This window comes from Pelodiscus sinensis, chromosome 3, assembly GCF_052426305.1.
Source record: "Pelodiscus sinensis isolate ZL-2025 chromosome 3, ASM5242630v1, whole genome shotgun sequence".
NCBI lineage: Eukaryota > Metazoa > Chordata > Testudines > Trionychidae > Pelodiscus > Pelodiscus sinensis.
In genome coordinates this window covers 154337206-154359831 of record NC_143054.1, presented here as the reverse complement: position 1 = coordinate 154359831, position 22626 = coordinate 154337206, and the positions used below count along the sequence as shown (strand labels likewise).

General features: G+C 42.1%; 1 protein-coding gene across 2 annotated transcripts in view; it reads right to left on the bottom strand.

Moving 5' to 3' along the window:
• Positions 1-383: 383 nt before the first annotated feature.
• Positions 384-22626, bottom strand: part of RRP15 (ribosomal RNA processing 15 homolog) — a 46228-nt gene continuing 23985 nt past the window's right edge. For both annotated transcript variants that reach the window (XM_075925209.2, XM_075925208.2), the window contains exon 5: positions 384-868. In XM_075925209.2, coding sequence (XP_075781324.1) covers positions 716-868 — 153 coding nt within the window. In that variant the 3' untranslated portion in view covers positions 384-715. The remainder of the gene's footprint in view (positions 869-22626) is intronic.

The following is a 22626-nucleotide window of genomic DNA, read 5'->3' as shown; positions in this document are numbered from 1 at the left end:
GTTTGTACAATAAATAAAAGGGGGAAGACTCTTTCTTCTCTCACCACTCTCATGTTGTAATTAACTTAAGAACTGAAAGAAGAAAAAAAGGGAAATATAAAGAGACTAATCACAGGGCTTTTTTTTTTTTTAAATTAAGTTTTCATGATCATCTCCCACCAAATCAATGCTCAAAGACCTGAACTAGGACATTAGTGGTTACTTTTCTTTATTATCTATAAAATCTTTCTTGGCTAAAGTACTGCAGACTCTACAGGATACCAATAATTTTACAGGGTGCTGGAACTTATGTTTATTGTAAGACATTTCTATTACAAATTGGTAACACCTTTTCAAGGTGCAACCTAGCTTTGGAAATGCAGGCACAATAATACATCAAGAGCCATGACTAATGTATTCACTTTTAATGACCTTGGCAAAACATATCTTTTGTTGGACAGGTGCCACTATTTTGACTGTACAAAATGTTTTGGAAATATGTTGAAAATTATACATGTTTTGGAAAATATTTCAGGATTTCAGTAGAGTGAAGTTTTGGTAAATAAAAGTTTGAAGCTGATGAGGAAAGAGGACCCCACCCAAAACTAAGAAAGTCTTTGCTTTCCTTAAAAAGAGGCATCTCTACAAATCCCCCAAGGCTGTGCATTCACAGAATGTAGAGGTTTCTATCCAAATAAACGAACATTTCATCCTGAATGTTCTTTCATTTCATCCATCAGTCACTTTCACTATCCTGCCTGACTCTACCATCTTGTCCAGTGCTACTTTCCCTGTCACTCTCTTTATCCCAGTCTTTCATAGATGCTCCCATCATAAAATCATCACGGAGTATGTTCCATGCTGGTTCTTCATCAGATTTCACTTGACTCTGAATGGGATGAAACAAACAGAAAAGGTGAATGCAGAAACCAGACAATATGAAGAATTCTCATCTTCCACAATACGTCCTTCTCTCCTCCCAAACCCCACTTTTACAATGCATGCAAAACACAGACAAACTGAGGGCCGGCATGATTTGATTTCAGTGAAAACAAGCATGCAAGCGAATTATAAAAAACTTGACAAAGCAATAAAAGAAATATGGAAACAAAACAATTATTTTTCATGGACACAGTCAACCTTGGGCATGGCTTCCTTTATTAAAATCACTTTTGGCAATCAATATGGATTCATGATATCATTTATTAACCCCCAGGTGCTGCTTCATTAGAACATTTCTGGCACATTCATGCAACACAAATATGGATTTAATAAAGGCTTTGTAAAAAACAAATGTAACATTTAACATATTTTGTGATTTGTGAACCAAATCCCCTTTATGTGGGTTATTATTGCTTCACTACCTGGGCCTGCATATGGTGCAAAGATGCTTCTAAAAGAAGTGGAAATTTAATCTATGGTCAGCAAGCCAACAGCACTTTGAATCCAAATTTGCTTCTGCATGAAAATGGATTAATTGAGGCAATATTTTAAGACTCAGGGGATAATAAAAAGGGTGACAGAGTTTTGGTTAGCTTATCATGTAATGTAGTGCAAGACCTCTAAAGATAGTGCAACAGTACCACCTTGTGGAAATAACAGAAGCAACACAGTTTATATGAATTTATACCTATATATTATTACTGAAGTTAAACACTCAAATATTCCATGTACTGGAGTGGTAGTTGAGTGACCTAAAACCAGTGTGAAAAATTGAGAAACAACATTGTTCCATATGTGCTTCACCTTTCCAAAGTAGATGAATAGAGCATGCAGTTTACCACTAAAGGCTTTTTGAGATACCATTGTGCACACACAAAGTAGGTATTTTCCCTGCTGTACCTGACCAAAAATATCCTCTATCCACCTCATTACTATCACTGACTAGTAAAATGCAACTCCAAAAGCACTTGCACTAGTCTGTGATGAGGTACAGTGTGCACAATTCATGCACATAACATGGTTGTAACATGGTTTGGGACAGGTCAGAACTAATGTTGCCTTATTGAAACTGAATTAATTATTCACAAGGAATTAATTGAAACAGGAATACTATGAGAAACACCTTGATAGTGGTTGTTCTGCCTGATGCATAGTCTCTTCACATTTATGCATGCCTTCTCTTGTCCTAGTGCATTTCCAGAACACAATAGCTAGTAACCCTACTTTGATGTGAGCTCAGGAAGAGAACAAACTGAGATGGCAAGTGCTCTGGAAAAAAAAAAGACTGGAGAACTTAGGTATAGAGCAAAGTTACAAAAAAAGCCTAGCAGGAAAGGATTTCTCCATAATGAATATAAGTTATGGGAATCCAAAGCTGACTGGCCCAGAAAGAGTGAGATCTTTAAGCTAATGGATGTCAAAAAACCTGAAACGTTCATCTAGAATTACAACTTGTCCTGAACTTGTATTAAAAAGATGCCTCTCATAAGAGTGGTTATTTTATTATTTTATTCCCTCCTCAAAATAGTCGCCAAAGTCCAAATCCAGGGAAAAGTATAATGTGCAGCTGCTGCTTAAATGCCTCACCTGGCCTTTACAGTCTCTTCCGCAACTTCTTATTCCAAAGAATAGTTCTCCCACCTCCAGCTCCAATGGAATCAGCAACATCCTCCTCTCCAACAGAAGTGTCTCCAATTCCACCTACTCTTATGGCCACTGGTCTCAAGAGAAGTTGATTTGCCCCATGGAGAGCTTGACCACAATAGAAGTTGCCCTACTATTCTGCAGCATACAATAGGCAACACCTGCTTCCCCCACAACACAGGATTCCATTATCAGAAGACCGGATACTGGGCTAGATGGACCTCTAGTCTGACCCAGTATGGCCGCTCGCATGTCCTACAAAAACTGCATGCAGACCACACCCAACATCCACATACTGTGGAGTCTGTCTACATTAGACTTTCACCTTCCCCCAATGGCTTCTAATTAACCCAAATCAGTTCACATGTTGTGAAAGGCTAATGTGTGTATTTCCCACATGTTTAGCCCAGGCTACAAACATCAGTGAACTCTGGGATTAAAAAAAAAAAAAAAAGGCTCAAATAGCCATACCAGGAGTCTCATGTCTGCATACAGGGTGGGCTCCTCTCTGGCTGCTTGCAGAAGACAGCGTGGTGTTCCCTTTGGTCGATAGCCAGAATGCACAAAAACAGTTTAACCAAAAATAGTTGCTGAGATAATTTGGGGCTTGACTAGACCCCAGCTGTTTTATTTCTTATCCCCTACTCTGTCAGGGACGAAAGACTAAAATGATTAAAGAAAACACTCACAAACTCTTCTTTCCTAAGCCCATTTACTAATCACCATAATCTGGGCACAGCACTGAACTAAAACTAAATACTCAACTGGAAAAATCCTTGTTCTTCTAAGAAGCTGCTTTTGCTAAAGAAAAATTCAACAGAAAATGCTTCCAAACTAATTGCTACATTTTAATACACATAGTGCATTTAAAAAGAGGCAGCAGCAGTAAATTCTAGAGGATTAGAACAGAGGGCTAGGAACCAGGAAAGCCCCAGATTCAAATCTAGTATCATTTGACATTCAGCAAGCCAGCAGACCTCCTTTGGCTCAGACAACTGAAAAGCAACACCTGGATCAAAACAGGACTTCAACAAAAAACAGATGCCGAGCTTTAGTAAAGCTGCTATGTCTTGTGTGAATGAATTAGTTTGATTAAAAACTTGTGCGAACATTGAAGAGTTAGAAAGCAGCAGCAGGTCTCAATTAGGGTTGTGAAATGTAAATGTGTACATGGTTAACCGATGAGCCCAGGTTCATTGGTTAATCTTCACAGTTACACACCCAACCCATCCCTGTGCGTGTAAACATGCAATGACTGACATTTTCATTGGTTACATATCTACCTAAATTAACGCATTTTAAAATCTCTAGTTTCAATTTGGAAGATGAACATTTGCTTTCAGGTGGTATATCAATATATTTAATACTAGGAGAAAACCCATGCTCATCCTAGTTATTGCTGGGTTACTTCTGCTGCAGGAAGGAAAAAGCAAAGGGGTCAATGAATGAAGAAAATACAAGGCAGACTAAGGATGTTAAGAAGCAGGCAATTGACTAATCATGTACTGGATACAATTTTCTGATATAGAGGCAGCAAGGGAGGGGGGGAGCGAGGTCAACTCCACTACCAGATAAGTCTAGGCTTATCGGGCAGTCGACTAATCGACTACTCCGTTACATGCCTAAGGCAGACCTACTTACTGTTGTTGTATTACACAAAATGAAGTCTGAGGAAAATGTGCAGTAAATCTGAGTGCATTTAGTTACACACAGCAGTTAGTTCAAGTTTAATTTCATCATGTGCTTTATCTATGCAAGAATGTTCATGTCTTAGGGTTTAATACCATAATCTAGTTTCATTTAAGTAAAAACAAATGGATTCTTGGCACTTGCCAAGTAAACCAGTTCTCATTACACATGATTGCTTTGAGCTTTTGCTCAACTGTTCATCCACATCTTCCAGATTTTACTATGGTATTGAAGTCTCCTCTGAACATCCCCAAATAAAAACAAATAACTGTGTGTAAACATTAGCGTATAGTGCTACACAAAAGGATTGTTTTGGAAAGGCTAGAATAAAGCGCCAAGGATTTATACATGTCTAGAGCAAACTGTTCTTCAAACAAGTTTGACATTCAGGAGACCAGAACAATGTGTATATTTAATGTTTGAAGAGTCGCTGTTTCCTAGGGATGATCAAATTATTTTTTGTTTCATTCCACAGTTTCAATGGGGGCCCTATAGCTAATTCCATCTATCACTTTAAAAGACAGAAGAGGCTAGAGACCATTTCATAATAGATGGTTTCTTATATTTTCACCAATATTTGGAAGGATTGCATGGATTAATTGATGAAGGCAATCTAATCCACATTATCTCCTGGAAATGTACTTGTATAACATGGGCAGTTATAAAAGATATTGGACATGCAAACAAGATAAATGTTCACACTGTCTAGAAGAGTGGAGAACAATAAATCTGGGTAATAACCAACACCAAGCTAAGTCAGCAGTTCCTAGTGCACTGGGATGACCTTACCAGAGCACTCAGACTAACCTTATTCTGTTCCCAAAACAGACAGGCTTCTGTACCAGGACAGCAGTTTCACGAATGGTTAACTGCAAAAGCTAAAAACCAGCCAATCCCCTCCACATCTTTCAAAGAGCCCCTCACGTGTGAGCACACTACTGGTGTGGGATGCAACCACGGGAGTCTGGCATGGATAGGCTTTGCAGTGCTTTACACTCTACCTGGGCTAAGTTGAGTCTAAAGGTATGCCTATACAAGCTGCTGAGGGTGTGCTACTGTAGCTCTCGGTGTAGATGCTACCTGGGCCAACAAGTAAGGTTCTCTCACCAATGCAGTTAATCCATCACCCCAAGAGGCGGAATAATTCTTCTAACAGTCAACCTAGCACTGTTAACAGCTGGGGTTAGGGCAGCATGCATTCATCTCCAAGAGGTGTAGATTTTCCATGTCTCTGAGTATGCAGCTACGCTGACATAAGTTTCCAGTGTAGACCAGCTGTGAGTGCCGATCACTTGAGCTAACTTGGCAGTGAATACTCACCCACAGTGAGTGGTACCGGGGCAGGGTGAGCTGACTCTTGCCAGCCAAGTATGGAGAAATGAGTAAAGTCCGATAGAATAGGTGAATATAATCATTAACATATGTCACTCTGCACAGCACATCATAGCACTATGGCCTTGGCATCTACTTTTGGGGATGCCTTGGGTCAGGTGTAGTAACCAGCTCTGTGAAGACCCTATGCCACCCGAGCAGGAAACTGTATCTGAAGTACAGGTTGATCCTCTTAAATCCAGAAGTCTCTGGTCTGGCAACATCCATGGTCTGGCATGATTTTAGTTAGCCAGATGTCTGCTTATCATGGGTGTGGTGAAGTTTCCCATGGTCCCAAAAGGTTGCTTACAGCCACTAGTCCTGGCTCTCAGTGTACTGTGCTATTATTTACCCCTAAATGTCTTCTAAGAGCCCAGTATGCAGTGGAAGTGTTAGTACTATAGCTAGACAATACTGATCTCCCGTGGTTCAGCAAATTGTCTGGTTCATCATCAGTCAGGTCCTGAAGCTGCCAGACTAGACAGGTTCAACCTGTAGTAATTTTGGAGGTTAGACCTGAGCATCTCTCTCTGCTTTTAGCCTTTGCTTTTACTATTCAGGCTTAGGGATATAAGCGACTAGTTCTTACCAGACAGTCGAGTAGTGACTCAACTAGTTGCTTCCTCCCCTTGATGCCTCTAACGGAAAGGGGCAGCAAAGGAAGTGGGAGGAACCACCAATAGGAACTGGTAAAGCTGGTTCCCCCCTTCACCGTTTCTGGGGTGCCGCCTGTCCCCCGCCATTGGTTCTATCAAATGCAGCGGGAGAGATGAATAGGATACTACTGCAAAGCAGCCCCTGTCCGCAAGGGTCCCAATGGGGAGCTGGCCCTCCCCCCACAGACTGGGGCTCTTGCTGCTAAACAGCCCCTGTTCGTGGCAGCCAAAGCTGTCTGCTACAAACAGGGGCTGCTGGACTCAGCCCAGAGGCTCTTACTATATTTAAAATGCAGAGCCGCCGCACGGTTGGCTCTGGAGCCAACACGAATCAGCACTGCTCAGTCCCGACTTGAGTTGGGCTCCTGGAGCTACCCGTGCTGCAACTCTGCAGAGGCGTTTATCAACTAATTAGCCAGATAGTCACATTTCATCATCCTTACTTGGCTAACACATGGGATATAAATCATGCTTGGCAATTGAGATTAGAATAACCAGGGTGCCAAAAACCAAATTTAAGTGAATGAGGAAAGCACAGTGATTCAACTGATACAGTATTTTTAAAAGAGAAAGAAAAAAAAGATTCTAAACCTTGTAGGGTAAGAGAACATCAGCAAAAAGCACAGCTCTTGGGAGGAGTGGACTCTGTAGTGAGAATCCATGACACAGTAAGCATACTGATTCCTCTCACTACTCTTCCACTAGCTCATACTGAAACCTTTAGTAAGTCACTTAATTTCTAACTGCCTCAGCGTCCCCATCTGCGGAAACAGCAACCTGTGTCCCAGAGAAGTTATGAGGGAGTATGTGTTAAGTACATTGACAGCCTTACCTGGAAGATGAGATCAGTTGAGAATATCAACAGATAAGTTTGCAGGCATTTTGCAAGCCTAGAAATTATAACCAAGAAATTGGGTTTCCCTTGCATTCATTTTACAATCAAAGATAAACTACCAGACATCATACTGATATTTGTCTGCTATCTTGGGTTCAATCTCTCTTTACCTTTCACCTATAGTAAATATTTATTTGCACCTGTCATAGAAGGAATTTCTAATATAAACTTGTTTCGGCAACAGCTTTACGTCTAGAGAAAAATTCTCTTACATTTTTGTCTTAATTCTAATAAATTCAAACTGCATCTCCAATTGCAGCCTGAAATCTTGAATCTTACAGGAGGCACTGCCTGCCATGAAAAAACTATGAAAGCTAATTAAATGTTATTTGAAACATTTGACATTTCTGAACCCACTACTGGAATTAGCCATCTTGATCACAGTGTTGTGCTGTCTGGGGCCTGGGTAGAATAGGAATGCTGGAGAGAAGCCTGCAAATTATTTTCTACCTGGCAATAAAACTAGTGTAACACAAATAACTAACCTTTCTTTTTTACTCCTTAATAGTAACTGCTCCTGGACAGAAGGAGAATCATCAACTATGAAGTGTGAGAAAGTCTACACTGACACTACCTGTATTGCTTAATACATAAAAAAAGGCCATATGTTTTAAGAAAATTAAGATTGCACTCCAAAGTCAGCCAATGCCGGTACTATGTTCACTTATACAATCTTAATGTGTAGCAATGCATGATGGTCTTGTGTAACACCACACAGAAAGTATGTGGTAGAGTCAGGAATCACATTGCCTTTACCACAGAAGAACATTGTTCTTTCCTTACAACCTTCTGCCACTTTCATGGACCTGAGTGAGGAAGGCATCCCATTGGAACAAGCAATGATCATGGTATTCAAGACTATCATCATAATGTACAAACTGGTCAAACTGAAAAAGCGGCGAGGAGTCCTGTGGCAACTTATAGACTAACAGAAGAGTTGGAGCATAAGCTTTCGTGGGCAAAGACCCACTTCGTCAGATGCAGATAGTGGAAATTTCCAGAGGCAGATATAAATATGCCAGCAACTATACAACGCATCATAATAACTCTAACCAATCCTTGCAACAAACTTCGGTGCCAACTCTGCCCACATATATACACCAGCACCACCACCACAGGACCTAACCAGATCAACCACACCGCCACATTCTCCTGCACACCTACTAACGCAATATACGCCATCATGTGCCAGCAATGCCCCTCTGCTATATACATCGGCCAAACTGGACAGTCCCTACGTAAAAGAATAAATGGACACAAATCATATATTAGGAATGGCAATATACAAAAACCTGTAGGAGAACACTTCAATCTGCCTGGACACACAATTGCAGATCTAAAGGTAGCCATCCTGCAGCAAAAAAACGTCAAGACCAGACTTCAAAGAGAAACCACTGAGCTACAGTTCATCTTCATGTTTGACATCAACAACTCAGGATAAAACAGACTGTGAATGGCTAGCTAACTACAAAAGCAGCTTCGTCTCTCTTGGTATTCACAGCTCCAGATCAGCTACTAGAAGTGGGCCTCATCCTCCCTGATTGGATTCACCTCATTATCTCTAGCCTGATTCTGGCCTGCATATTTATACCTGCCTCTGGAAATTTCTACTACATGCATCTTACAAAGTGGGTCTTTGCCCACGAAAGCTTATGCTCCAACACTTCAATTAGTCTATAAGGTGTCATAGGACTCCTCGCCGCTTCTGCAGATTCAAACTAACACGGCTACCCCTCTAACACTGGTCAAACTGAGGTTTCACAAGAAATCTTAATTCTGGATGTTTCCTAACTTTGAGTGCTTGACTTTGCAGCTTCAATATTCCTTTGAACACAGACGTATTTCTGGTTATTTTAATACTAAAACAAAAAAAAATCCAAACCAAACCCCAGAAAACTAAGGAAACTCCCATGTATGGAACCATTCTGAACCCCTTTCTAGGTCTTTCACTAGCAAGAGGTGAAACCCAGGATGTTTAATCAGGGTAAAACACCCTTCCACTTCAGGTAAAGAAATACTTGAAAGCAGTCATACGCTGTTAACCAATGACTTGGGAGGAACGTGACAAAGTTTGCTAGACAGCTGCAGCATGCTGGAAGTCATAAATACTGAGATCCACTCCTGGCTCTAGAGAAGGAGTCTAGCAATTAATGACAGCACACCCAACCATATACATTTAGGCCAGCTGTTTTGAAAAGCCAAGTGTGGCTTTCGGCTCACTTCCCCATGCTGCTGCTGCGAGTGGCGTGGCTGGCAGCTGGGTGTGCTGTGGCTGGAGCTGGGGCTGCAGTGAGGCTGTCCCTACGGATGTGGCCCCATCTTGGCCCTGGTTCCAGCGTTAGTGGCTGCTACACGGCCCGGCTGGCAGGGTGCCGAGGAGGGCGGCTGCGGCGCTCGGCCAGGGCCAAGCACCGCATGAGGCGCAGCTGCCCTGGCGACCCCATTTTCCTTCCTCCCTGCTCAGGAGGAGCCTCCCCCTAGCATCCAGCTGCTCCCAGCCAGCATGCACATTTCTGTGCACAGGAAAATATGAATGTGCAGAATGTGTCAGCAGTGTCAGACCTGTTAACTACCGTCTCCTTAAATTATGGTGCAACTGAGGCAAAAGGTTTCAACTGGAGAATACTCTTTAACAAGTATTAGCAACTATTCTATTGGGGGTTTTTCCAAACATGAGTGTGCAACAGTTTTCCAAATTCTTGTTAACCATCATGTCCCTCATCCTTTGGTTTGCTAGATATACCACGGGCTAAAATTACCATAACGAATATGCAAATATTTCTGTGCCAGTCCGCAGTATAGAAAAGGTTAGGAACCTCTGGATTAGTTGATAAGAGGGTTCACTACGGCTCTGCTTTCAAAATATAACAAGAACAGTCAGGCTCTCACAACATTTAAGAAGCAGTGGCACTACGTGTGGGACCTGGTGCAAGTTGGGATTGCTCAGTCCCGCCTCGCACCATTTCCCCCGCTGTGCCTCTGCCTCTACTACCCCCACGGAGGCGGTGCGGGGGGGAGAGAACCAGCTTTTAAGCTGTAGTGAAGCACTGCAATGGATTACCTAGGGAGGTGGTGGAATCTCCGTTCCTAGAAGTTTTTAAATCCCGGCTTGACAAAGCTCTGGCTGGGATGATTTAGTTGGGGGTTGGTCCTGCTGTGGCCAGGACTCGATGACTTCCTGAGGTCTCTTCCAGCCCTAGGATTCTATTACTCCTGGCCCAGCATTCCTTCCCATAAGCAAAAAAGGGTTGGCCGATGCTGGTGTTCCTGTCTACAAGTCCAACTCTGGGGTAGATTAGTATGCTCCATGTCCACAGAATTAGGAATAGAAGTGATTATGTGTATAGTCAACTACCTGATAAGCCTAGGAGATAAGCCTATTGGGTAGTCGAGTCATTATTCAACTAGTTGCTTCTCCTCTCTTTTACTGCCTCTATCAGCAAGGCAGGGGGAGCAGGAGCCGGGAGGGGAAGAGGGCACGAGGGCGAGGTGCAAAGGTGCAGTGGGAGACGGGGCGCAAGCCGGGACTTGGCGTGAGCCAGGACAGCCAAGTGCCAGGTTGCACCCTGTCCCCTGCTGCGCCAAGCGGCTCTTACTACATGTAAAAGGCAGAGCTGCAGCAGGATTACCTCCCGGGACTGGGAGCTAACCTCGCTGCAGCTCTGCAGATTCCCTTTTTTGAATAACTGAGTAGCTGATGGAAATTCTATCGACTACTTGATTAGATGATTAAATGCAATTTAACATCCTTAGATAGAATGTTCAATGATTTTAGCAGCCAATTAGGAGTAAGTTCTACTGGACACTTGCAAATAGTGATGTTCAGATATCTGTAACTTTGATATATCTGGGTGGAAATTACAAAAGGCACTTCTGCTTCAGACGACACTGCTGAATTTCAAGTTCCTGCTTCCAACATCTAAATCCTAAAGCCTTTCAAAGAAACAGTTGGAAACAATTTTTTTTTAAACATTACCTAAACCAACTACGCTTTTTAACCTTCTTCCCAGGACTATCTAAGCTATCTCTCTGAAACTTAAAAAAAAGTCCTGAGGAAGAAAACACACAAGGAAAATTGCAGCCCAAGTCGTTAAATATTGGCAATATAATAAGCAATTGAAAACAGAAGTTTATAATGAAAAAATACTGGTGTTGATACCAACTTCACCTACAACAAAACTCCATAAATATGCATGGCCCTGAACAGACACAGAAGTAACATCCCCATTCTGAAGACTTTATAAACTATGTTTTATGGTATTCTGTCATGTTAGGATCTTAGACTCTCAATCTGGCAACTTTCACAAAACACTCCATTCCCACAAAAATGGTCATAAAAGGGTAAATTACACCCTCTGGACAACACTTCTTATTAATATGATTAAGGAAAATATTTTAAAGTAAAAGCTTGTGGAACATGCTCTTTGCACAACAAGTGCCTCTCATGCTCCAGGGTAATTTCACAAACAGTCCTAACAATAAGCATGTCATTCAATACACATTCACACTTCCTCTGGATTTAGAATGACTGCCTGGAGATGCAACTAAGTATTTGAGATAGACCTATGCTACTGATGTTAAGGTGCAAAGGTGCAGTGGGAGACGGGGCGCAAGCCGGGACTTGGCGTTTATCATTTATTCACAACTAACTTATTTATTCACAACTAACCTCTCTTGCATATGCTAGACCCTAAAAGGTCATTTCCAGTAAACAGTCATTACAATATTTAGATTCCAACCATTAATATTCAAACCTCTCCATGGATAAAACACTGGAGTCACTACACAGAAGGGCAAATGAGGTTCAACGAGCACTGATTTGCATTTTGGTCACAATGGGAAGACACCCTTGTGTTGGGGATCTGAGTAAGAAATCCCCTATTCCTACATCTTTATTTTGCCTTTACTGTGATGGTGGATATGTGAAAGTGAAGGAATGCAGGAGGTGGCATGCACAGAGGTTTGAATATACACTAACCTAATACAGCCAATAATTAAATTACATACATTCTGAAAATAAACATTCACCTGGGCTTTAGTGAAAAACAGGAAGCAACAGCACCCTTGTGCTCTAAAAACATTCCTAAATACTTGACTATAAAGAGATAACAGAAGTCATTTATATTTTAAGCCATTTGGGGAGGGATTTGAGAGGGGGGAAGGAAATGAGAGCTTTGTTTAATCCTGGTAAAAGAAACCCAATGAGTTTCAAGAACATTTGTACCACAAGATGTAAAAGAAATTAAAATGAATAAATAAAAAAAGAGAGTTAGGAAAGCCTAGTTTTTGGCTGGAAGTTTTGGTGCTTTGCAAAATTTGGGGCATTCCATTTCTGGTGGTAGCCCCCTGGGAATTCTTTCCACTGCAAGAAGAATGTTACCACATGCTGCTGCAAGAGGACACACAGACATGTTGGCAAAATGATTCACATACATCTGTTGAAAGTAGCGGGGAAAGAAATGGGAGTACTGTAACTAGGAGCTGCCCAGGAAAAAAAAATTGGGTTCCAGATTGTACATTGTGCATAGTATATGTGTCTGGAAAGCATAGCACTTTTAAAAAGCAACATAATCAACATGAAATCTCATCAGTAAAAAAAATTTAAACTGTTTCAGGTAATATGCCTTCTGCAAATTCATGATTTTACAGTCACTTTTCATATTCTAAACATGTTTTTCTCCCCAGTGTTGCTGTTTAAAAATCCCACACAAATTTGCTGTAAGGAGGAAGAGGAGATACTATGAAAAAAAGGAAAGGCAGCCAGTACTGTGAAACTGATATATTTTACTAATTTTGTGTGTGGTCAAACAAATTGGACACATGCTATTTCCTCAATCTCTTTCTATTGTAGTCATATTAAGTGTTACATGTAACAATACTGAGTAAATTAAGATGTGTTTAAGATGCTACCTCTTTAAATTATATTTTAGGTTGAATAATCTTGTAATTCTCTTTTCTTTCCATGACAAACCTTTGTACTTACCCACAGAATAGCCCGCAAGTCATTTGAAAGTTATCTAGCAAAATGTAATCACGCTTTTATACTAAACTCACGTACCCAATACAGAAACACTTGAAAACCTCATGTAGTGAAATGCAAAGGTGCAGAGATATAAGATGCATCACAGTACCTATTTTCTGTTAATATTTACAGCTAATGCTGTGTAACACTCATTACTGTGTGCCCAAATGTCATGGATCAAATGACACAGGATTACTGCGATAGTTAAAAGTCAGGCCAGAATTAAGAGTTCAAGAACCGACACAGAACTCAAACTTTATACCTCATCCTCCATGTGACCTGCCAATGCACAGACTGCTGCACAAAGATACACACACACACAAATATAAAAGAGTAAAAAGAAAAAAAGGGTCCTTTCTGATCTATGGCGAGAGCTTCTAGATCAGGCCTGGGTAAAATACAGCCCTCCTGCACCCCAGTCCCTTACCTCAAGCTCCCTTCTTTACCCAACCTCCATTCCAGACCCCACATCTCCATTAAGATCATGGAAGAGTATGGCCCTTGACCACTTTCCAAAATCTTGGAGTGGCCCCTTATCAAAAATTATTGCCCACCCCTGTTCTAGATGCTACTACATACAAATAAGAGCAATTGCTTTTAACATTAAATCTTACCTAGATAAACATTAGAGAATCAGATTAGAATTTTGTCATATGTTTTGTCAACTATTGTGCAATCCAGGCACCATCTGATTATTTTGAGAGCCAAGAAATTTATGGAAAACCTAACGTACAAAGCTTTGTATGAAAAAGGGAGTTGGACAGGAGCACCATCAAGAAAAGAATTACCCAGATCCAGCTAAGAGGAAACACACAAGCTGCAGAGCTTCAGACAATTTTATGATGATCAATTTAACCAGTGGAAATTAAAATAATTCAAAGGGTGTTTTAAAATAAATTTAAGTTCACAGAGATTAGAGAATACATTTGTTTTCATTCCCTATGAAGATGATAAATAAATAAGTATCAAATCATATTGAAGACATTCACTACTTGAAAAGGTGGCTGATGGAAATTGAGGGTCTACTCCTCAAGTGAGACTACTGCACTGATTGAGAGCTACATTGGTAGTTGGATGAGATGCGAGTTTTTTCACTGATTTCAGCAGGAACAGGCTCAAGAACTGACCAAGCATACCAGTTCTACAATGAAAACACTGAACATTCAGTCAAATATTTGTAAAAACAGACAAGAAAAACATTTTATATCGGAGGGAGCTCAAACTGTAAGGCAAGCAATCAGTCTCAGAAGAACTGAAAATCTGACTGAAGTTCATATACCTGAGAACACAAGTTAGTAGTTAAATTTTAATGGCTGCTCTTGATCATAGCTCAGGTTAAAAAGAGTCCAATTATCGCTTAGAAATTAGATCTATTTTTCTCTTTTTAAAAATACAGTTCCCATAGTGTATTCATTTTTGTGGGGGGCCAAAATGTTAAGGCTGAAGGGTTTTACTACAAATCTGAATATTAATACTGGCGGGGGCGGGGGGGGGGGGGGGGAAGAGTGGGAAGGAAAAGGGGGAGGGGGAGAGGGAGACACAAAGAAACACCAAAACCTCTCTGCAAATGATAACTGTCATTTTTAACAAGGCTGGCCAATAATCCCAGACAGACTGGCTAAACAGATGGGCCTTAATCAGTAAAAACTAAAATAAGGCCACTTCTTTGACATTTCAGGTAATGAAGTGACATGACGAATCTATCAAATAAGTGGGTATAGGCTTAGAAAATGTCCTCCTTTCCGATCACCAGTCCAGGGCAAATGCTTACGTTTATGGATCATGTAATGAGCTTACTGGTCTAAAGTTAAACAATATTGGAATTTCAAGTGTGAAAAATCACCCAATTTATTGTTTCAATAATGTTGTTAGTGAATGACTTTGAAACCTCTCATTAGCAGTGCAAATCTTTTCCACCCAAAACTCCATCTGGCCCCTCCTGCACATAGTTTTGGCAGAATGTCCTAAAGGTCTACAAATAGCGGCCTTTTTGGATTATTGCTGTAGTTTCCTTTCTCAACAAAGCTTGCCAGTCTATTTCAATACTATGCTGCTGCTATCATCATAAAAGCTGTCAGTGCCTCAACATTCAGGAGTTACAAATTCCATGTTAGGTGGAAAATCTGGACATTTTCCATTTTGGCTCTCATGGTCCTCAAGATGGCAACCATTAAAATCAGCTTGGAATGGAAGTGTAGAAAAATGCAAGAGAATCATTATCATGAATTTTTTCAGGTTCACAATTCAAAGACAACCAGATTTCCAAATAAGTATCTCTAAAGGGGATTTTACCTCCCTAATAATCAGTGAGCTGGTTAAATGTTATGTTTAACCAATTAACAATTTAAATGGGATCCCACTGGAGTGGTAGGGGGAGGTCTAAGCGGACCTACTGTGGGCGGGAAGCTGCTCAGGTACAGCTTGCTGTACTGTGCTCCAGGCAGCAGGGAGAAGGAGGCTTCTCCGGCAGGTTGCTCCAGCCCAGCTGAGACTTGGTGAACAAGTAAGCATCATCTGGTAAGGTAGGGTGATACCCCTAACAATCTAGCCCTGATGTTTTGTGAGAAAACAGGCCTTCAAACTAGCACTAAGCAGAATTGCATTTCTACAATAGCCCAGCAGCTAACACGTCATGCCTTACACCAGTGTAATCTTTAATCCCAAGCATGTAGAAGACAAGCCTTCTTCTTTAAAGAAAAATGTCAGACTATTGCAAGCCTCTGATTTGTTTGAATGGCATGCAGTTGATTTGAAATTCAGTCAAGTTTTAAAAACAAAGTTTCAGGCACTACACCTTACCCCGAAATATTCCACTTATCTTAGAATATGCTCCCTGGTTAATTTAACCATTAACATGGTATACAAGTGCCACACATCGTTAGTATATTATCCTCAGAACACCCCCATGAAATACAAATTATCCACCATTATTCCCATTTTACTAATAGGAGCCTCACTCAAGGTCACACAGGAAGTCTGGAGTAGAACAAGAAATTTAACCCTAGCCTTTTGAGTTCCAGGCTGCCATCCCAGGCCCAGAACCATTCTGCCTCCCTTTTGTTGCTGCCAATTGGTTCCACTATTCCTCCCCATTCTCATGAGTTCATTTTTTGAGGGGGGAGAGGTGCTAAGTTTCTTTCTTGTATTGGTCTTTCACCCTGCAAAAGAGGGAAAGCTAAAGTGGGTATAAAGGGGAGAAATTAAACTGACATGGAATGCTCTCTCATGCTCACAGAAACTGGAGAAGGGTGAACTACATTCCAATCTTTCAGTTGAAAGATCTTTGGTGTTTTCTTAAACATTTTTTAAAAAATCTGTTACACTATTTCATATTTTACCATCAGGGCCTTTTCAGAAATTATCATTAAAAATTGGTCAAACTCTTTCATGAAAGAAAATGTTTAGCTCAATGTTCCAATTTGTTTTTCAGCTTGACCTACCATCTATTATACTCTTAAAGCTGTTCTATTTATCCACATAAAGAGTAAGTGCACCTAGAGATCATACTTATAATCAGGGCTCGACAAACTGCGGCGAGAGCTACTCACTGGCCCTGCACCGCACATGTTCCAGATTGGCATTGCGCATGCACGCAGTGCTGGTGAACGGGGCGCACAGAGCGACCGGCTGAAATCAACTCGCCCCAGGCGAGTAGAAACAGCGGTTTGTTGAGCCCTGCTTATAATACATGTGCTTTTATAGAATACAGAGAACAGAACACATCATACTGAAAAAAACCTAAGTAACACAGAGCTGAAGAAACTGCTCCCCAAGATAACCTATGAAAGACAGCACTCAGATGAGGCAAACCAAACTAGTTCAGATAAAAGAACTACACTAAATCTTTAGTTATTTCCAGAATAAAATCTTTCCATAAAAAGCTTCTAAAGCTGTGGTGACCAACCAGTTCTAAAGCAGTAGCCACTATGGTGGCTATTGCTAAAGTGAACTAGCCACACTCGATCAGCCAAATAGCCACATGTGGCTAGTGTGCTGGACACCATGGTTCTAAAGTGTTTATTTACAGGGCTCGCCGAGCCACTGCAAGCCCCGCTCGCCAACCACGCGGTTCAGCATGCTGCACATGCGCAGAGCCGGGCTATAATCCACTCGCCCATGGCAAGTAGATTACCTTAATTGTCGAGCCCTGTTTATTTTTATTTATATTTATTTTTACACACACACACACACACACACACACACACACACACACAAATATTGTTATGATCAAAGACAGAAACCTTGCAAGGAAAGTTTGCTTTTCACAGCTCAATATTGCAGATGTGAATCCTTCATGCAAGCAGTTCAGCTTCTGTTTTAACCCTAACTGAACCCATATTCCAAACCTTTCTAGATTTGCTTAGCACCAGAGTTTGGGTCAATATGTTGAACTTCCTTGGCTTTACACTGCTTCAGTGAACAGAGCATATAAGCAGTGACCAGAAAAAGTTAATTGCCAATTAGAGTTCAGTCAGTGGTCGGAAGATCATCTGATGCAAAGAGAAAGCTATTTGACCACTGAGAAAGTCCGTAAACAAACTTAACTGAAAGAACTGCAATTCAGAAAGAGTCAAATATCCTTTAAAAAAAAAAAAAAAAAAAAAAAAAACACCCTGGAGAACTAACTGTGATCTTAGTGATTTATCCACAAAAGGAACAAATACAACAAACAAGGAGCATTCAGGCAAAAAAAGATTAAAATTAAAAGGACAAGCTTCAATTAAGCCAATCATGACATCATGGACTATTAAAGCCTCAGCCAAATCAACTAGACATTCAATTTGAGTTCTTCAAGACACATTTCCTATTAAAACAGCTTTGGAGATAACAATTTTAGAGTTCAATAAAGCAGTCCTAATAGGATTAGACATTTTGGATGTCTATGCACTGTGCATTTACAGAAGATCAAAAGAAGATGTATACCACATATTGTTCAAATGTACCCCTCCCTGTGGCTGTTTTAGACACAATTTCATTGAAAACCAACTGGCAGCAACATCTGGGAAAATAAGGTAACACTGGAGCCTCCTCTGCATTACTAAAGCACGTAACTCGAATCAAAGCACGTAACTCGTATCAAAGCACGTAACTCGAATACTTTATATTATAGGTGGAGCTGATAGCACTACATACACTTAAGTTGTCTAACAAGACCCTGTCTTCAGGGTCTTATTATATTGCCAAACAAACCCTTTGGGCTGACATCCACGCAGGTGTCTCCCAAAGAGGTCCAACTTAAAGCAAAGTTTCAGCTAAAAGAATTCTGCTCTTTTTGACAATGAGATTAGAGAAAAATGTTGTTCCTATGAAAACTTTTTAAACAACCACCTTGTTAAGCTCAAACTCCCCATGCTTCTGGAGAAGAGACTTGTAATTTGCCAGGGGTTGAGCCCTGCTCCTAGAAATGATCTCCTGAAAAGAATTCATTCATATTTGGCCACGTTATAACCCTCTGGGGAAAAACCAAACACAAAACCCTGTTTGCACATGCAGAGATGTGTTAAAGTAACTCAAAATAGTCTGTCTTCACTGAGCATGCTCCGATCCCTCATAGCTCTCTCAATAGATCAGACAGCAGAGACAAGGTCAGACAAGAGATCAGATAGCACGTGCACCATTCCCACAGGAGAAACTAAATCAAGATGATCAAGGATGGTGGGGACAGGGACAAAATAGTTTATAACCACTAGGTCACATGCCCCTTCAGAATCTGGAATATTCCTTAGTTGTCTAGCAAACCGTTCTAAAACTAAATGGCAAAGTTGTTCTCCCTCCCTAGTGGCTGGTTCACACAAGAATACAGTACAGCATTCCACTGCTACCAGTTACTCCATTTGCTCAAGTGCCAGAGGACCATATTGTGGATGTAAACATCTGAATATTGCCAATAACTCAATGTGGAGATCATATGATCCCACTTGACAATTTTATTTTATCCATTTTGCTTAAAAAAAATACATGAAATTACACACAAAGAAAACCCATGATCACTAAAGTTATAAAGTCAAGCATTTAAAAGCTAGGAAATGCCAGAATTAAGGTTAACTAATTCAGCCCTGTTGTGCTTAGGAATTATAATACAGTGTTTAATTACATGATCCCATTTCATTGTGACTAAAACAAAAACCTAGATTAAACTGTCAGTAAGCATCAAACATGATCCAGCAGGTGGCCTAGCAATAATAAAAGATGACATGTGCAGCTAGAAAAATTGACACACACACGGGATTTATACTACAGGTCAAACCTCTGTAGTCCAGCACTCTCAGGACTTGACCAGTGCCAAACCTTACCAACACTTCCACTGCTTACTGGGGTCTTAGGAGACATGTAGGTGTAAATCAGAACTAAACGACAGCACAGAACACTGAGAGCCAGGACTCGTGGCTGTAACAAACTTTATGGGACCTTGGGAAACTTGGCCACACCCATGATAAGTGGACATCCAGCTAACTAAAATCATGCCAGACCATGGATGTAGCCAGACCAAAGAGTTCTGGACTAGAGAGGTTCTACCTGTATAACCTAAACTAAAATTCATAAGGAAAAATCCTAACATATTAACACTGGGACCATCACTAAACATTCTAAAATTAGGCTCACTCCTCTAAAAACCACAATGGGTTTAACTATGTTGCGGTATTGGATGTTACTGTGGCATTTCCTATCTGAAATATAAGAAATAGCATCAATACCACAATAAAGCTAAATACTCAATGTGCTAACTCCGATTTTTAAGACACATCCACTGAACATTATCTCCCCTTAATACTAGTCTTCTGCAATAAATTCTTGCTACTGTCACATTATGCCGCAAAAAATCCAGCCAAATTGTTTATTCCCAACTAATTCCTATTACTTTGGATTTACATTTAAAGTGCTTTCTGTAAGACCAGTGTGTTACATGATAAAAGTTTCATTACACCTGCACTATACAGGGGGCGGGGCGGGGGGAAAATCACAGCTGTGGATGTTCATATTGGCTATAGCCCTGAAAAAAACATCAGTACAAACATCCACAGAAGTGATTTGGCACCATACTTGACTCTGCAATATTTCTGCCTTCTGTTGTAACAAGCAGGTTTTGTGCATCCCAACCAGATTGCTAGCAAAATTTTAGGTCTTCATCAACGCACTTGATACGTCACCCAAAAACCCTAGAGCAGGGGTGGCCAACCCACAGCTCGCGAGCCGCATGCAGCTCTTCTCCCCTCAAAAGTGAGGCTCATGAAGCCACCCCTGCACCCCACCCAAACAGCCCCTTGCTCCTCTGTGCTCATTGGTGCTGCCTCCAAGATGAATGCTGCGCTGATGCTACCTCCAGGGACAACGGAGGTAGCACGGGCTTCCTGCGGGGTAGGTGGGAGGGGGGAGTTCTGCAGCTGTGCACCAGGTCCCAGAAATACATGGGCTCTTCCCCACCCCCGGCAACAGCTGGCACAGTACCTAAAACGCCAATCCGTTGCGCACTGAAGACTGTGTTCCCCTGCTGCCTTCCTGCATGCGGGTGAGGGGACGGAGGTCTGGGACCACGCTGGCTTCGGCTGCTCACACTGCTGTGGGGAGCAGAGGAGCCAGTGCACTGGGGACTTCATTCCCCTGCTGCCTTCTCGCTGGGGGGGGGGGGGGGGGGGGGGGGGGGGGGGGAGAGAAGAGAGTGTCCCAGACCACGCCAGCAACAAATACTCAGGTAGTGTGCCCCTTGCTCCTCCACTCCCCACGGCACCACATGCTGTCTGAGGAGCTGGAGGTGGCAGGGTCCAGGACTCTCCCTCCTCCCCCCCACCCTGTGCAGGAAGGCAGCAGGGGAGAATGAAGTTCCCAGAGCGCCAGCTCCAGCTGCTCAGTCAGCGCATACTGCTGGGGGAGTGGAGGAGCAAGGGGCACGCTGCCCGAGCATTTGTTGCTGGCACAGTCCGGGACTCCTCCTCCCCACCATGCAGGAAGACATCAGGCGTGCGACAGACCAGCGTTTCAGGTACCACTCCACTGTTTCGGAGATGGGGGAGTAACCCGTGCACTTCCTGGGCCTTGGTGCGCAGCTGCAGGATCCCAGGTACTGGTCCCTGTCCCCTCCTCCCCACAAGTATCCTGCCCCAGCACCCATTGGCGCCCTGTCCTGGCACCCACTGGCACCCTGTCCTCTGTCCCAGGCTCCTGCCCAAGCACCTATAAGCACCCTGTCCCCTGCCCCCACCAGCACAGCTGGGGCCACATTAGTGAGGGTTGGGGAGTTTTGGAGCAGTTGTTTTTGTTACATCTCACTTGTGTGGCCCCGACTGACTTTTCTGTGGGTCAGTGACCCCTGACTCAAAACAGGTTCCCCGCCCCTCTCATAAATAAAGACAATGCTGAAACATTTGTGTTTGACATAATATTTTATTTAAAAATGAAGCCTGGCCAATTGGGACCAAGCCCCCATCTGGCCGCAGCATGATAACACCCCTTCCCCCCCTCCCAGAATCCAAACCTGAGCCTATCATACACTGGAACCTCCTGTCCTGAGCCTTTCACAACCCCCCAACTCCTGCATCTCCAGTCTTCTGCCACAACACCCTTGCACAATCCACACACGGCAAATCTGTCCTGAGCCCCTCATGCAACCCAGCCCAAACTCCTAAACCCTGACAGCCACAAGCCTGCGGCTTGCTCAGCACCCCTACCCTCCCCTTAACCCCCAACACTCTCCAGCCTGGAGCCCCCTCCATGAGCCAGCATCCTCTTCTCTACTTCCTCCTGCACCCAAATTTGCTCCCCGAACTTGCACCTCTCACCCCCTCCAAATGCTTTTTTGTGATGGTATGCCCCGGGATGGTGTACTGGCACCTATTTTCCCCAGGCGCAGATTTTTTTTTTTTTTTTGCTCAACTCCTTCCCCACCTCCCTCCCCGTACATGGCTCTTCGCGCTCTATCCACCACTATTTTGGCTCTTCGTCTCTAACAAGTTGGCCACCCCTGCCCTAGAGATACTTGCCACTCTAAAAAGTTGCCAGGATGTGGAGCTTATGTTCATATCTGTACCATCAGGATCCCAAACAAAGTAATGTGATAAAACGTAAAACGAAGCCCATAATGCTATGTAACTAATCAAAAAATATCCCCAAAACAAAGCAAAAACAAACCCACATTTTTTGCACTTCTTTTTAAAAAAATATATGGCTTTTCATCTGAAAAAATGCTTTTCCAATGTCATGTGATTCTGTTTTCCCAAAACCTGATTAAAAAAATAAACCACTCAACATACAGCCTCTACTTGTGATGTGGTCATGGCAACAGGGTCAAACTAACATTCTCAGAAGCAAAAGAAAATACTAATGGAACTATTGCTCAGAACTTCCATGTTTATGGATAAAAACTTTTCAAAAACCAGGACCCGGCAAACAAAAACAAAGCGTGTGCTTTTTAGACTCCCCCAGCACTCTGCTTC